Raw genomic sequence first — 16,335 nt, forward strand, 5'->3', positions numbered from 1 at the left:
TGGGTACCTCAACCTTAACAACACCGCCGACATAGTGGGGTGAGAAGGGAACATGCCGGGGGCCCCGTGGGGGTCCTCTTTTCTTCCAACCGACATAACTAAGTCTGAGAATGCATGAGTGGATGTGTGCCTCCCTTCCACACAAAGCATAAAACTGAGGAGCCCGTGGTCCACGGGAGGGTGTATAGGCAGAGGGGAGGGGTTACACTTTTTAAAGTGTAATACTTTGTGTGGCCTCCGGAGGCAGAAGCTATACACCCAATTGTCTGGGTCTCCCAATGGAGCGACAAAGAAAAATGCCGAAATAATTAAAGGGGTGGTTCACCCATATTTTTTATATTATTATATTGAGAAACAATGTTCCTCTCAAAAACCTTATGTTTGTGTGCCTGTGAGAGGCGCTATTGCAGACCGCTGTTCCCCGCTCCGTGACCTCGTGAATCCGGTCACGTCACGTCAAGTTCCTTATCACGTCTCATCATTGCAGCCGACCCCAGTCTTCCCGACTCACTGGGCTGTGGGCAGCGGTTTCACGGCTTGTCACAGCCCAGCGTGTCTCCTGCTTGCACCGCTCTGCTGTGAGGGAGGAGGGAGCAGATGGTCTGTGACGAGCGGTGAACCACCACCTACAACCCATCATTCACAGACACTGCGGCCGGCCGCGGTGTCAGGAACTTGATGTGACGACACCGGATCCCCGAGGTCACGGAACGGGGGAACAGCAGTCCGCAATAGCGCCTCTCACAGGCACTATAGCCAACATAAGGTATTTGAGAGAAACATTGTTTCTCAATACAATATTGATCTAGAAAATAAAAAATATGGGTGAACCACCCTTTTAACATGCTGTAGAGTTCAAAATCAGTCAGGAAAAAAAAAAAACAAGTGTCTGCATGAGTTTTCTGCATTCTCACAGCGCTTGCTGGTACTGTAAAATGCTGTTTGCATTATTTAAATAAAAAAATAAATAAATCACATGTGAACATAGCCTTAGGCCCTGTGCGCACTAGATGTTTTTGCTGCGTTTTTAACCGTGTTTTTTTGCTGAAAACACTGACATAGCTTCCCCAGCAATGTCTATGGGTTTTCAGAAGTGCTGTCCGCACACAACAGGTTTTTTTAGCTGCGTTTTTGTGGTGACCACAAAAACACAGCATGTCAATTATTTCTGCGTTGTTCAGTGTTTTTCACTCATTGAATTCACAATTTGAGTGCACAAAAACGCAGCCAAAAACGCGGTAAAAACACATGCTTTTTTTGCCGCTTTTATGCTGCTTTTTTTGCGGACAATAAAGCACAAAAACCGCTGTGTGAAAAAAACACCTAGTGCGCACATAGCCTTACAACTGTACTGTGTTGTATACTTTGTATAGTCATGTCCATTTCTTAAAAACGTCCAATAAAAAGTATTATTGCTAATGAGTAATGTACAGAGAACCAATATTTACATACATGTCGGAAGGATTCTGATTATAAACTCATAATATTCACAGAAAGCAAATAAAAGTCATTTCATATTTTTACCAAATCTATTATTGCATTAGGGCTCAGTAACAACAAAGTATCACCCGAAACTACACAAATTCCTCTCCATGAACAGCAATGTCATTTTTTGAAGGCCATTATGCAAAAGAGTAAAACAATTCTGGTAAGTTTCTTAAAACAACTTTAACATTGACCAAACAAGGCAAGTCCAAGTCTATAATCTTTTTTTTTTTTCCTATGCATGTGAATGGATGAAAAAGGCTGGAAAAATGTAAATTTTGGGGGAGGGACCCATGGACACTGCTAGTCAAAGCAATTGTAATGAAATTACCATTGATTTATATGTAAATTGGAGTTGGAAATTAAAGAAACAAGTTGCCAACACTTGGCTGGTCTCACACAATGGCAGATAACATGTAAGTGCTGAACAAACATACTATATTTTGCATTTAAAAAGGTTAAACACTTTACATGTGCAAATGTTTATCACAATGTACAGGGTGGGGATATAGCTGCCTGCTGTGCTTAGAGAGGGTACTAATTACTTAGTCTGACTAGTGTGGCAAATCTAAAGGAGTAGATTGATTGATGAATAATCAGATATCCCACTTCCCCTCTACATGAACTCCACAAGGCAAGAATGGCTGACCTATATAGCAGGAAAGGCTAGGCAAACATTTATTCCATATCCACAATATTGATGCTGTTGCTGAGGTCACGAGATCTCAATTTCTATAACTCCTACAAGAGTGTGTGTGGAGCAGCCGGATACACAAAAGAATATTAAGGGCACTAATATAAAAGTAGAAACATGGCCCACAACTACGCCCAATGTATGGGGGAATTTATTAGGATGGGTGTTGCATACACCAGTATTAAACAGTACTGTGCTGGAGTGAGATGTGCCATACTAATAAGGAGCTACAGCCCCTCTTATACATTTGGCACATCTTAACCCCTGGGCAGTAGGAAATAAAAGCCCAACAATACCCTTCAAATTAACTCCATACTTTTTTTTTTTTTTACAAACACGAAAAGTTGAGTGCAGACCCAGATAAATTCCCCCCAAAAGCTTCTTCATAACACTAACTGATATATAGCCTATGAGCCTATAAAGAGTATATAAACTACAGCATACCCGGAGAACTGCTCTCCAAGATTTCAAGGTTGAGGTCAGTTTCAAAAGTCCCTGAAGGCAGAGAGCTTGTCACTTCCTCCATTGCAGGTGATGCTTTTGCTCCTACACTGCAACTCTGAAAACAAATACGTATGTTTGTAAGAGCAGCAGTAGCCACATCTTTCAGAGCAAGCACAAAATGTATTGCATGTATCTAGAAGCCTGAAAATGTAACCAATTTGCCCCATTATTCATATTACAAAGCGTACATTTACAAAGAATTCTAAGCGTTTTACCTGAGCTTTAGGGAGCTGTTAGCCTTGATCCATCCTGAAAGTCACAGTAAGGACCTGTGCACGTGTCGACACCTATATGCTGAAAGGTTAATACACCTCCCCTATGGGCGTTGTCCTGGAAAGAGAGGGAAAACAACCATCTTATTTGCATTACATAACAAATGTAAAGTGCAAAAAAACCCAAAACATCTTCAACTTGTTGAAATATCTAGCAATAAAAATATGCGTGTCAAAAAGGCTTATTATAATGAAATAAAAATAATTAAAATATGATACAGAGTTTATGTGCGGCTTTAACATTCTAAGAGCAGATTACGGATAAGTTCACACGGGGCATCTTTTGCGGTACTAAAGTAACAAAGATGGATACATTTTATGTTGCTTTTTTCTGGCAGAAGGTGAATATTTCATGTACAAAATTTCTGCACCAAATCTGTAGCGTGCACATAGCCTTAGAGTAGTCAAAATTTGGTCCCTGAAGCCTTCTGCAGTTCTAGGGTTAATGATGAACATTAGCATATACCTTATTATTGGAATCGATTTTTCTAGATCTTAATGGACTACTGCTATGTGACAACATAGGTTATATTGCCAAAGATTGCCATGAACCACTAATAGTTTGCAGCACAAAGCAGGTGAATGGGGTTTTTTAGGGTCCTCTCGAGCAACATGCACCTAAGTTAGGGTTCGTGCGCACGTTGCGTAATTTCATGCGTTTACGCTGCGTATTGCACTGCAGCGTAAATGCATGTGTCCCCTGCACATTCTATGAAGAGTGTGCAAAATCCGTGCGCACGATGCTTTTTTGAACGCAGCAATTTGGGTGCTAAAATTTTGACCCAAATCCGTGCATTCGAAAAAGCAGCATGTCAATTAATTTGTGCGCTATGGATGCAGCTCCCACTCGGTCTATGGATGGGGCAGCAGCCATAGGGCATGAAAAAGGCTTTTTTTTCTTCTGAAACTGCATCCAGTATGCAGTGTTTCAGCAGTGATTTGAAGCGCACATGTGCTGTCAAATCGCTGCAGAATATTCAGCATTTACGTACGCACAAGCCCTTAGTCCGACTCGGAGACTTGCTTGTTGTGGTATCCTGTGGTATCTCCCTCTCTCCTCCGTAGCCGGCTATTGCCATTCTCGCTCTGCACTCGCGGTACACCGGTGTAATGTGAGTGCAGTGCGATTTTTCTCTCGCCCCATAGACTTGAATGGGTGCGAGAGAAACAAGGATCGCATTATTCTCGCAGCATGCAGCGACTGTTTTCTCGGTCCGATTAGGGTCGAGAAAACAACTGCTCATGGGTGCTGGCACAGAGTAATATTGGTCCGAGTGGAATGCGATGTTTTATCACATCCCACTCGCTCCGATTTTCATGCCGTGTGTCTTAGGCCTCAGAGGAAAAAGTATAATAGCAAAACGGGCACCACTTCTGTATTTATTACCCACTCCTGGTTTTGGCTTACAAATACGGAGGTAAAAAAACCTCACCAAATATGCAACATGTGCACACGGTCTATGAGTGAATACTGTGGTAAATTCCACAAATAATCGAGGTTACAGATTTAGAAATCTGCACAGTAGGTCAATTTGTGTGTAAAATATTTAATGTGGATACGTTTTTTAAACTCATTCAATGGAATCCGACAGAACAATCCACCCCCTTTCACCCATAACATACTAGCTAGGTTAATTAGATTTTATGGGTCACTGCACATCTCCGCTCTTTCCAATGCATAGGGTGAAATCTAAAGTCCATAGGTCGCACACACATTTTACTGCGTTATGGCAAAAACCATCTGCAAATTCATTTTAGAAAAGTCTGCCGCAAAAACTGCCTTGTGTGACTTCAACCCAATGCTGGAATCACACGTGCACTCATATTTCCCCTTTCTGTTGCATCAAATCCCAGCCTGTTCTTAAAGGAAACTAGACAACTAATACATGCTGTCTGATCCAATCGAGTAGTATGTATCAAACACATGGCTGAAGTCATAAAGCCAGTATATTTCATTCTGAAGCACTGCGTTATTTTAGAGAAAAGCATACTTTAACTATAGGCCAGAGACCATCAGATGTCAGGTTCCCCTTAAATACCTGTATATAAAAAGGGCGCACAGTTGTACATATCGTAATGATGTAAGCTATATAAACAGAAGGATTTCACCGAAACCTTTAGGGTCGGGGTTTCTCGGATTCTTGCTCCACAGCTTAGGTAAAATTCTGCACTTAAATTCACTCCGACATTCTGGTGTGTTTTGGTGTTTGTTTGTGCATGTCTCTCACCTGTGTCTCCTAATTATCTTTTGTGATCCCATTTCATGTGTATTTTACACACTTGGTGGCCTTTTATTAACGGATTTTTTTCTGGAGACCCGCCACCTGCTGGTCCTCTATCTAAGTTCATCCACATACAATCTTTTCATTCATCTTTGGTATGTTTTAAGATTTGACTATCAATAAAATTTATACATTTGTATTGAATTGCCTTTGTACAGAATTTTCTTTAGTTTATAAATATAAAAGCAAGGCAATCTCCTTTATATGTACATTTCTAGTCAATACAGAGGACTGGCATATGACTTAAGGCCCAGTCACACACAACGAGATCGCTAACGAGATTGTTGCCGAGTCACAGTTTCTGTGACGCAGTAACGATCTCGCCAGCGATCTCGTTATGTGTGACACCTACCAGCGATCAGGCCCCTGCTGTGAGATCACTAGTCGTTGCAGAATGGTCCGGACCATTTTCTTCACAGGCGATTTCCTGCTGGGCAGGACGCATCGCTGTGTTTGACCAACGACCTAACAGGGTCCCAACACCCGCCGAGATCGTTATACAGGCCGCTCATCGTTACTGTGTCATTGGTAAGGTCTGACTGACATCTCACCAGCGACCTCCCAGCGATCCTTATCAGGTCGTATCGTTGTCGGGATCACTGGTAAGTCGGTGTGTGTGACTGGGCCTTTATTCCTTCCAAAGACAATACTAAGGACTAGGGGGCACTAACTGCAGGTGGAAGAAAAGGGATTCCGGCAGCTAAATAGGAAAAGGTTCTTTAGGCCGTTTTCACACACTGCTTCTTTTACTGCGTTTTTGGTGCATTTTTGAGGTCACAAAGACACACCAAAATGCATGCATTTCCTTCTCCCAGCAAAGTCTGAGATTTTTATTTTGCTGTCCACACAGTGCATCTTTTTTTGGCTGCATTTTTGAAGATGCAGCATGTTAATTTTGTTTTTGAGCCCTTCCAGTCAATAGATTTAACTTATAAAACGCATTGCTCAAAATGCGGTAAAAACGTATGCGTTTTTGCCATGGGTGCATTTTTTGGGGCCAAAAACACTGCATTTTTCTGGTTAAGAAAGATGCAGTGTGTGAACATAGGCTTACAGTAAAAGTAGTCCGATTGTGGAATGCCATACCACAAGAGGTAGTAATGGAAGACACTATAACAGCTTTTCAAAAAGGGCTGGATGATTTCCTCAGTACACAACATTGTCGGTTATAAATGACTTAGTGATAAAATGTAGAATTAGTGTAGGAAGGTTGAACTAGATGGACCTAGGTCTTTTTTTTTCTTCACCCCATGTAACTGAGGAGCAGCTCCTGTCACACTGAATTACAAGTGCTATAGAGATAATAGAACGGCACTGGGCATTTAATCTTTACAGTGTGAGTGCAGGAACAGTAAAGGAATTTTGTTGTCTTCTCGGAGTACTCCTTTAAAGCAACACTCAAGTAGGTTTTTTTTTATTGCACTGCTGGAGTGGCACTTTAAATCAAAGTCATCTGCCCAGTTGTTTACTCACCTTCCGCCGTCTTCATCTTTATCGGCACCGATCCAGATGTCCTCCAGGTATTTGTGACCTGCTGGCTGCTCTAGTGTTTCATGGAGCGCTCGAGGTCACAACTCAATACATCACTAGGAGAGGCTCATTCTGGCTCTCAGAGATGCATTGAGAGCTTGTGATGCAACTTTTGACTTCCGGCCAGGCAGAAGTTACAGTCACGAGATGGCACCATGGGAACAGAGTGACACTGAAAAAGTATGAAAACACAGCAAGGCGAGTATAACACTAGGGGCAGAGGACTTAGGCTATGTGCGCACTAGAAATGTGAAGTTTCTCAAGAAAATTTCTTGAGAAACTTCTGCCAGTGAAAGATTTCCGGACCTGCGGAAAAAATCCGCACCAAATCTGCATGCGGTTTTGCCGCGGATTTGCCGCAGGTTTGTCCCTGCAATAAATAATAAAGATAATCGATAGACAGATAATGGATAGAGGGAAAGATGGATAGATGAATAGATAGATAGAGGGATAGATAGATAGATGAATAGATAGATAGAGGGATAGATGGATAGATAGATAGATGAGAAAAACCTATATAATGTTCCACCTCCCTGCATTTTCTAAGCTGGCACCCTTTAGTGACTTTCATGTGGCACTAAAGGGTGCTTAGCCTTGTATTTAGCCATAAAATAAATAAATAATTAAAAAAAAACGACGTGAGGTCCCCCCATTTTTTGTAGCCAGCTAGGGTAAAGCAGACGGCTGCAGCCTGCAGACCACCGCTGGCAGCTTCACCTTGGCTGATAATCCAAAACAGAGGGCACCCCACGCTGTTATTTTAAATTATATAAATAATTTAAAACAAAAAACGTGCGGTCCCCCCCATATTGGATCACCAGCCAAGGTAAAGCGGACAGCTGGGGTCTGATATTCTCAGACTAGGGAGGTCCACTGTTATTGGACACTCCCCAGCCTAAAAATAGCAGGCCGCAGCCGCCCCAGAAGTGGCGCATCCATTAGACGTGCCAATCCTGGCGCTTTGCCCCAGCTCATCCCGCGCCCTGGTGCGTTGGCAAACGGGGTAATATATGGGGTTGATGCCAGATGTGTAATGTCACCTGGCATCAAGCCCTGGGGTTGGTGAGGTCAGGCGTCTATCAGATACCCGACATCACCAACCCAGTCAGTAATAATTAAAAAATAGACAACAAAAAAAGTTTTATTTGAAAAAACACTCCCCAAAACATTCCTTCTTTAACCAATTTATTGAAAAGAGCACAATCAATTCCACGTCCGGCGTAATCCAATAAGGGGGGGGGGGGGGGGGGGCACGGCGATCCATACCATAGTCGCTGTCCCAGTCAATGAAGAACAGAATGTTCCCCATTGGCTGGGAGAGCAATGCAGTGACCTGAGCTAACATCAATAGGTCAGCTCAGGTCACTGCAGGGGATAACGAGCGCTGCCATCAGGAGCATAGATGAGATCATTACCTTCTGTGATCATCTCCTGTACTGCTGACGTCAGCGCTGTCACTGACTTCTATGCCCGCCGCGTTGTCAGAAGTCTCGCGAGAGCCCGTGACGTCACCGCTAGTGACAGTCTCGGGCCGCTCGCGAGACGGGCATAGACAGCAGTGACAGCGCTGACGTCAGGAGGCAGGAGATCGTCACAGCAGGTAATGATCTCACCTCCTGACAGCAGCGATCGTCATCCCCGCGGCTCCCAGCACTGCAGGATGTCAGTGTCTGCCTGCGCTGCAGCGTGACAGGCTGCTGATACTGCGGGCAGACACGGACACCCTGCAGTGCAGGCAGCCGCGAGGCCGGAGCAGGACACAGACTGCACGGGCACCTGGAGGTCGCACGGAAGTGCTTCTGTGCGGCGTCCAGGGAGTGCGACGTCTGTGTTTACTCCGCTCCGCCTCCTCTTCCTGGCATAATGACATCGCTTCCTGCAAAACCGCAGGCAGCGATGAGCATTACCGCAGGTAATTCGCGGCTATTCCGGTGGTATACCGCACATCATTGCTACCTGCGGAATACCCCCGGAATACCGCAGGTACCTGCGGAAATTAATGGACATGCACATTTTCTCAAGAAAGTTTCTCGAGAAAATTTTCTCAAGAAATTTTCTTGAGAAAAATCCGCACAGTGTGCACAGCTTTTTTTTTTTCTCATTGAATTTCATGGGAAATGTCTGCACAAAGATTGCAGACATTTCTCAAGAAATTTCCGGGGCAAATCCGCGGGTAAATCCGCAGGTAAAAAGCTCTAGTGCGCACATAGCCTTACATTTATAGCACCACTCCAGAGCACTGAAAAAAAATGAAAACCTCGATGGAGTAATGCCTTCAAAAAAATAAATACAAAAATCACAATAATACATCCTCCTGTAACAGGAGAAAACCAGGTGAGCTTGTTTACCAGCCTCTGAAATGTGTCATCTTACATTATATTATAGAAATTTATACTTACTAGTTATACAAACTGAGTGAAGGTAAAAACAAAACACTGAATCCATCCAGTAAGAAGTGCAAACATCCTAGAGCTCTATATGGGGACTGCTCTCATATGATTAGTTTGGCTTATACCTGATCAACCCAAGAAATATCCACAAACAGATGTATTGGAAAAATGTCAAAATATTCTGAGTGGGTGGTAGCAGTAAGTTGTTTAATTTAGTGCAAAGTGTGCTAGATTTCTGAAATGGAGTGGTGCTTGGCAAAGGACATGCTTGTAAGAGAGATCATTTCTATATATTATTCTTTTAGAGCACTGTATATAAGTACAAAAGTGTCCTATGTTAAAAATTACTAACATCTAAAAAATATGGTGCTTTTCTATTATTTTAGTGAATTTTGTTTGTTGGACTTTTGGTCAGTCACTAGGATTCCTACATCAATTGCCAACAAGTGAAGAACCATTAGGCTGAATGCACACACAGCTTTTAGTGCAGAAACCAAGATGAAACAGGAATCCTCCTCAAAAATGTTGGAGATTCCATTAGTTTCTGCTCCTAATTCTAATAAATCTCTGCATGCATGTAGCCCAACAGTGGTTTAAAAAGGACATTTCACTAGTTTTACATGGTAAACTCGCCACAACAATGTTACATTCAGCTGCACAGCTGAAAATTATTTTTTTTTTTTTTTTTTTAATTTCTCATCTCCGTTGTGGAGATCATAGCTAGTTAGGTTTATAGCACCTAATATACACTGTAACCAAGTGAGAAATAGAGATTTTTCTCTGGAGACTTACTTTTCCCCTGCATGCAGTTGCCTAATCATAAGCAGGTAAGAATCATGCAGTGAAAAAAAAAACTGAGCCATTGAGAAGCTTAGAACAGCTAGATCAGGGGTCTCAAACACGCGGCCCGCATGCAGCCCCTCAGGCTGCTTCGTGCAGCCCCCAGGCCAGTTTCCCTGTTAACTATTGCGGCCGATGCAGGGGCCGCAGCCACTGCCTGCACTTTGTTAGATGAATGCACTCTCAGAGTCAAGGGCTCCGCGCGCGCAGTGGCGGCAAAACAATCATCTGACAGAAATCGCTACCAGGGACTGTGGCCCCTGCACCGGCCACGATAGTCACCGGGGGCACGGGCCTGCAGACAGCAAGAAGCAGAGATGAGGCAGCCGAGGGAACGCGGGACAGGTGAGAAGAATGGTGGGGTTTTTTTGTGTATATGTATGTGAAGGACGGCACATTAACCCCTTAGCGACATATGGCGCACTGGGTACGTCATGGCTTCCTGGTACCCATGACGTACCCTGTACGTCATGGCAAAAATCGCTGCCCCGGAGCCCCGGTGGCTGCGATCGCTTTGTAAATACCATAGATTCGGGGAGGAGGGGACCTCAGGAGGGGTAGTGTCTCCTCGGTCGGACCTACGGAGGCTGTGATTGGCTGACGAATGCCGCTCAGCCGATCACAGCAACTGTAATGTATTAGCCATTGAAAATGGCTAAAACATTGAAATCCAGCCATGATCAGTGCAAATGTAGCACCGATCATTGGCTGGAGTTGGGTGACCTCTGTTTCACCCGCCCCCAGCTCTGATTGGAGAAACTGGCCTTGTGACCGATCTCTCCAATCACTGTGGATCTGGGGCCAGTGACCGCCCCCTCAGCTTCACTCCGGCGTCTGTGAAAGCTGAAGAGATCGATAAGTTATAGCGCCACTGCCCCCCCCCCCATTACTACAGGGTGGGCACATGACTAAAGGATGGGGACAAGGTGGCCACATGACTATAGGATGGGGACAAGGTGGCCACATGACTATAGGATAGGGACAAGGTGGGCACATGACTATAGGATGGGGACAAGGTGGGCACATGACTATAGGATGGGGATAAGGTGGGCACATGTCTATAGGATGGGGACAAGGTGGGCACATGACTATAGGATAGGGACAAGGTGGGCACATGACTATAGGATGGGGACAAGGTGGGCACATGACTATAGGATGGGGACAAGGTGGGCACATGTCACTAGGATGGGGACAAGGTGGGCACATTAGGCACATTACATAGGATAGGGACAAGGTGGGCACATTACATAGGATAGGGACAAGGTGGGCACATGACTATAGGATGGGGACAAGGCTGGGGACATTACAAGGATGGGAATAATACTATTGGATGGGGACATTAATATAGAATGGGGACAAGGCTGGGGTCATTACTATAGGATGGGGACAAGGTGGGCACATTACTATAGGATGGGGACTAGGATGGGCACAGTACTACAGGATAGGGACATTACTACAAGGGGACAAGGATGAGAAACAGTACTATAGGATAGGGATAAGGCTGGGGACATTACTATAAGATGGGGACAAGGATGAGCACACTACTGTAGGATGGGGCACGATATTACAAGCGGACAAGGATAAGCACATTACAACAAGATGGGGAACATTACTAAAAGATGTGGGCCAAAATTTCTATATAGTAATAATTGTAACACTATTAGTTACAAGAAAGGGATAAAATGTAAAGAAACAAAATAAGGCATGACTTTTTACCATCAAAATTATTTTTTTTATATTTAACCAAAGAATGTGCACATTTGTTATAATAAACAAGTGAAAAATGTTCAAAATCAGTGATTCAAAAGGTGTGTAAAAAAAATAAAATGTATGTGTGTATATATATATATATATATATATATATATATATATATATATATATATATATATATATATATATATATATATATATATATATATATATATATATATATATATATATATATATAGTACCAATAAAAATGTCACTTTGTCCTGCAAAGAATGTGGCCCCCCAAATTATTTTTTCCCTCTGTGCGGCCCAAACACCCAGCCGAGTTTGAGACCCCTGAGCTAGATCTTTAGCATTCTGATATGGGAAGATTGATGTGGCTAACCAGATGATAAAGATCACAATGGCGGTACCATTGTGATTACAAGTGCAAGGGGAAGCTCAGAGCTGTGTGCTACTTATATACACCACTCTGCATCTATCACAGAAATCAAAGAATACTGAAAAGTGATGTGTGTAATGATCCCAGTATATTCCCCAGCAGTGAGATCTGTGTGACCTGGAAAAGATTGAAAAGTGGTCTATCGATACATACGCAACTATGCAGTATTACCTGATGCCAGGGATAAATGCAGAGCAGTGTATGTAATGTTACAGAGCTCTGCTGTTCATCTGTCACTTGGTAGTTAAAGTAGGTATTGGCAGTGAGATCTGTGTAACCTGGTTATACATATTAGTGCTATCATAATCACACACAGAGAAAGATGGTGCTAAGCTTCTCTGAAGGAGTTTTCTTTTCCCACGTGCATGACATTGCCTGCTAAAGATTGGACAACGGGATGTAGGTGAAAAACTAAATGTCAGAGGAGAATCTACCACTGGGTTATGGTGGAAACTTTCATCTAAACCTTACTACGGTAGCTAGTATCTCTGCAATGGAGATGATTAATTAAAAAAAAAAAAATGTTTAACTCAGTTCTGTAGCCACTATTTCATGATATGGGCAGATTAATTTGCTAAAACTGGTAAAGGCTATGTGCGCACTTACCGGATTTTGCCGCGGATTTTCCGCGGATTTGCTGCATGTTTCGCTGCAGAAAATGTTCATAACATCTCTGCAGTGAATCACCAGCAAATCCTATGGAGAAAAAAAATCCTGTGCGCACTGGGCGGAATTTGACAGCTGCATGTTTTGCTGCGGAAATCCCGCAGCAAAAACAAGTGCATGTCACTTCTTTTCCGCACATCGCTGCGGGATTTCACTCCATTGACTCCAATGTAATCGTGAAATCCCGCAGGGAATAACGCAGGCAGCAAATTCTGTGCGGTTCACTGCGTTTTCCTGCGTTATTCCCTGCGGTATTTCGCGGTTTACCTCCGGTAATGTACATCGCCTGTCTGCGGTTTTGCAGGGAAGTGATGTCATTACAGGAAGAGGAAGCGGAGCAGAGAGTAAACACACACACATCACACACACACACACACATCACAGACATAGAACACATAGACACAGACACATAGAACACACATAGAAAGAAAACGGAAATATAGAAAACAAAGAACGTGGGCTCCGCTGCATATTTACCGTCCAGCCGAGGTAAGCACACAGCGGCGGCCCGGTATTCTCAGGCTGGGAAGGGAGAGGGGCAGGGTTAATGTCCCCCGCCTCACTCCCCCTCCGGCAGCCGAGAATATCAGCCGCAGCTGCCCCGGGACTGTCGCATGCATTATGCGGCAATACCGGCGTGTCCTCGGCTCTTCTTGCCACCGTGTAGCAGTGGCAGCAAGGTAATACAAGGGGTTAATGGTGGTGGATCACCGCCATTAACTCCAGGCTTGATCATGGCAGCGTCTATGTGACAGCTGACATGATCAACCCGTAAGTAAAGTGAAAAAAACACAGACACCGAAAAATCCTTTATTTTAAATAAAACAAACAAGCCTCGTTCACCATTTTATTAACCCCCCCGGAAACAAAGCTCCGGCGTAATCCACAGGTCCTGCGCTGCTTCCATCCAGCCGCGACTGTCACAGACACAGCGCTGAATGAAAGCAGCAGACAGCAGAGGTAATTACCGGTCATTTCCCACGGCCGGTAATGTGAACTCACTGCCGACCGTGGGAAATGCAGCGATCTGTCATCTATCTATCTATCCCTCTGTCTGTCTATCTATCCCTCTATCTATTCTTCTGTCTATCTACTATCTCAGGATTAAATGACTTTTTTTTTTTTTTTTTCAATGTGCTTTGTTGCATTGAATGCAATAAAGCACATCCCAACCCACACGCGGCAAAACCGCGAATAATACCGCGGTAAAACCGCAGCAAACCGCATGCGGTTTTCGGGTGCGGTTTCCCGCGGTTTTTTACCGCGGGTGCGGTAATCTTTGAGAGCATGCGGAATTTTCACAAGAAAATTCCATTTCCCAGTGCGCACAAGGCCAAAAGGTCCTTTTGAAAAATAAATCTAGAAATGACCACAATAGGTGAGATAGTGAATTAGGTCACATGTTGCAGCACTCAGCAGCTTTGCCAAACTGTACTATGGTATTATTACCCACATTTTTTTTTTTTACAGGTGAAGAACGTAATATTAATTTTACATGTTACGTAGATTCAAATTGTCAAAATGTGTGTATCCAGCAAGACAAGATAATAAATTAGTCAATAGAAAAGCATGGAAGCCCTATGAAGTCTTGTAGCCATGATGCAGACATTCAAGAAAAGAAAAAAAACAAAAAAACTTTAGTGTTAACTTTCAAATTGGCAGTGAAACATTGGGGATGAGGGAATTTTGAAATTTTGAGTTTGCCGCAAATTATCTTTGAGAACAAATTAGTGGGAATTTCAATATTTAAAAACTATATTGCTTGTAAAATACATGTTAAAGGGAAGGTGCTGCGTTTTTTTATTTTTGTATTAATAATAGTGATTATGAAATCAAGTATTTTTAATACAAAATTAAAATCACTGCTTATTTAGTTTTTATTTAATTCTAATTTTATGGAAGCACTGGGGGCTGCCATCTTGGATTTGGTGTTTGTAACGACAGTTACTCAACTCCTTTATAGCAGCCCCCTGGGCATAAGACTGATACTCGGGCTTCGACCCCATTTAGTAACATTAGGCTATGTGCCCACGCTACAGGATTTGCCGCGGATTTTGCCGCGGATTTACCGAAAATCTGCAGCAGCAGCACTTCCAAGCCATTTCAATGGCATTTTGGAAATGCTGTGCCCATGCTGCGGATTTTTCCACGGCGGATTTGCCGCGGATTTTGATCCGGAAAAATCTGCAGCATGTCAATTGTTTGGTGCAGATTTTGTGCGGATTTTTGGTTTTGAATGGGGGGAAAAAAAAAAAAAATGAAATCCGCATCAAAATCCGCGGCAAATCCGCGGGTGCGGATTTGCCGCGAAAGTCGCGGATTTTCAGGCAAAAAAATCCGCAGGGACATTCTAGCATGGGCACATAGCCTTAGAGAAGGCGTCTGCTGTGACCTGGACGCGCCCCCTGAGCTGTCCAGATCACAGCAGAGGGAGGAGATCAGCGCCATCATTGTGGAGCTCACAGCCATGCTGTTTGCTCCACTTTACCCCTGTCAACCGCCGGGGATGTGTGAGTACAGGGCGCCAGGGCTGAGCTGTGTATCTAATCCTATGATACTGTCTGCTGAGCTGTGTATCTAATCTTGTCCTGTGTGGTACCGTCTGCTGAGCTGTGTAATCCTGTCCTGTGTGATACTGCCTGCTGAGCAGTGTATCTAATCCTCTCCTGTGTGATACTGCCTGCTGAGCCGTGTATCTAATCCTCTCCTGTGTGATACTGCCTGCTGAGCAGTGTATCTAATCCTCTCCTGTGTGATACTGCCTGCTGAGCAGTGTATCTAATCCTCTCCTGTGTGATCCTGCCTGATGAGCAGTGTATCTAATCCTGTCCTGTGTGGAACCATCTGCTGAACTGTGTATCTAATCGCGTCCTGTGTGATACTGTCTGCTGAGCTGTAAAAAAGGAAGGGAGCCAGCACTGCTTATGAGTGGCATGCAACAATGATAAAATAAAAAGTGTATTATTCACAAATTCATTCCTACTATAACAATTCAAATGAGAGTTTTGGCAAATAATTGATGAATGATTTGAGCCCCCCTGCCCCCTCACGGCAAACCTCTATAAGGGGGGTCCCTACACTATATTTATAATTTATATACGCACCATAAGGTCTCGTGTAATGCGCAGGACCGTATAAGAACATCACCTACCTGAGAAGTGTCAGAACCGCTCCCATGCTGCAAGGACTGACAACTGCGAATAAAAGGGCAGCCCAGGTTCCAGTGTGTGTGGCAAAACCACACACACCAGCACTATGTCAGAACTGGCCCCCACAGTGCCAGACCAGCAAACATGGATGAGGGCGGAACAGACCCAGGCAGGTGGTGCTTAAGTAATAATGCCTATGGAACAAGAGGCGGTGGCTGTATATGAACAGGCACCAACATAAATTTTGATGGCAACAGAAGGAATTTGCAAACCACACTGGGTGTGCACGGCAAGGTGGCGGTCAACCACCGACCAGATAAACGCAAAAAAGGAAGGGAGCCAGCACTGATCAATCATTTGCAAAAAATCT

At 43.8% G+C, this 16,335-nt stretch overlaps 1 protein-coding gene across 2 annotated transcripts in view; it reads right to left on the reverse strand.

Moving 5' to 3' along the window:
* The window catches only part of DIDO1 (death inducer-obliterator 1), a 111,315-nt gene that overhangs the window by 76,057 nt on the left and 18,923 nt on the right, over positions 1 to 16,335 (reverse strand). The window contains exons 2-3 of one of the 2 annotated variants that reach the window (XM_075350417.1): positions 2,899 to 3,013; positions 2,624 to 2,738 (exon numbers count right to left, since the gene is read on the reverse strand). In XM_075350417.1, the coding sequence (XP_075206532.1) occupies positions 2,624 to 2,705 (82 nt within the window). In that variant the 5' untranslated portion in view covers positions 2,706 to 2,738; positions 2,899 to 3,013. The remainder of the gene's footprint in view (positions 1 to 2,623; positions 2,739 to 2,898; positions 3,014 to 16,335) is intronic. The other variant, XM_075350418.1, reaches the window with a different exon arrangement.

This window comes from Anomaloglossus baeobatrachus, chromosome 5, assembly GCF_048569485.1.
Source record: "Anomaloglossus baeobatrachus isolate aAnoBae1 chromosome 5, aAnoBae1.hap1, whole genome shotgun sequence".
NCBI lineage: Eukaryota > Metazoa > Chordata > Amphibia > Anura > Aromobatidae > Anomaloglossus > Anomaloglossus baeobatrachus.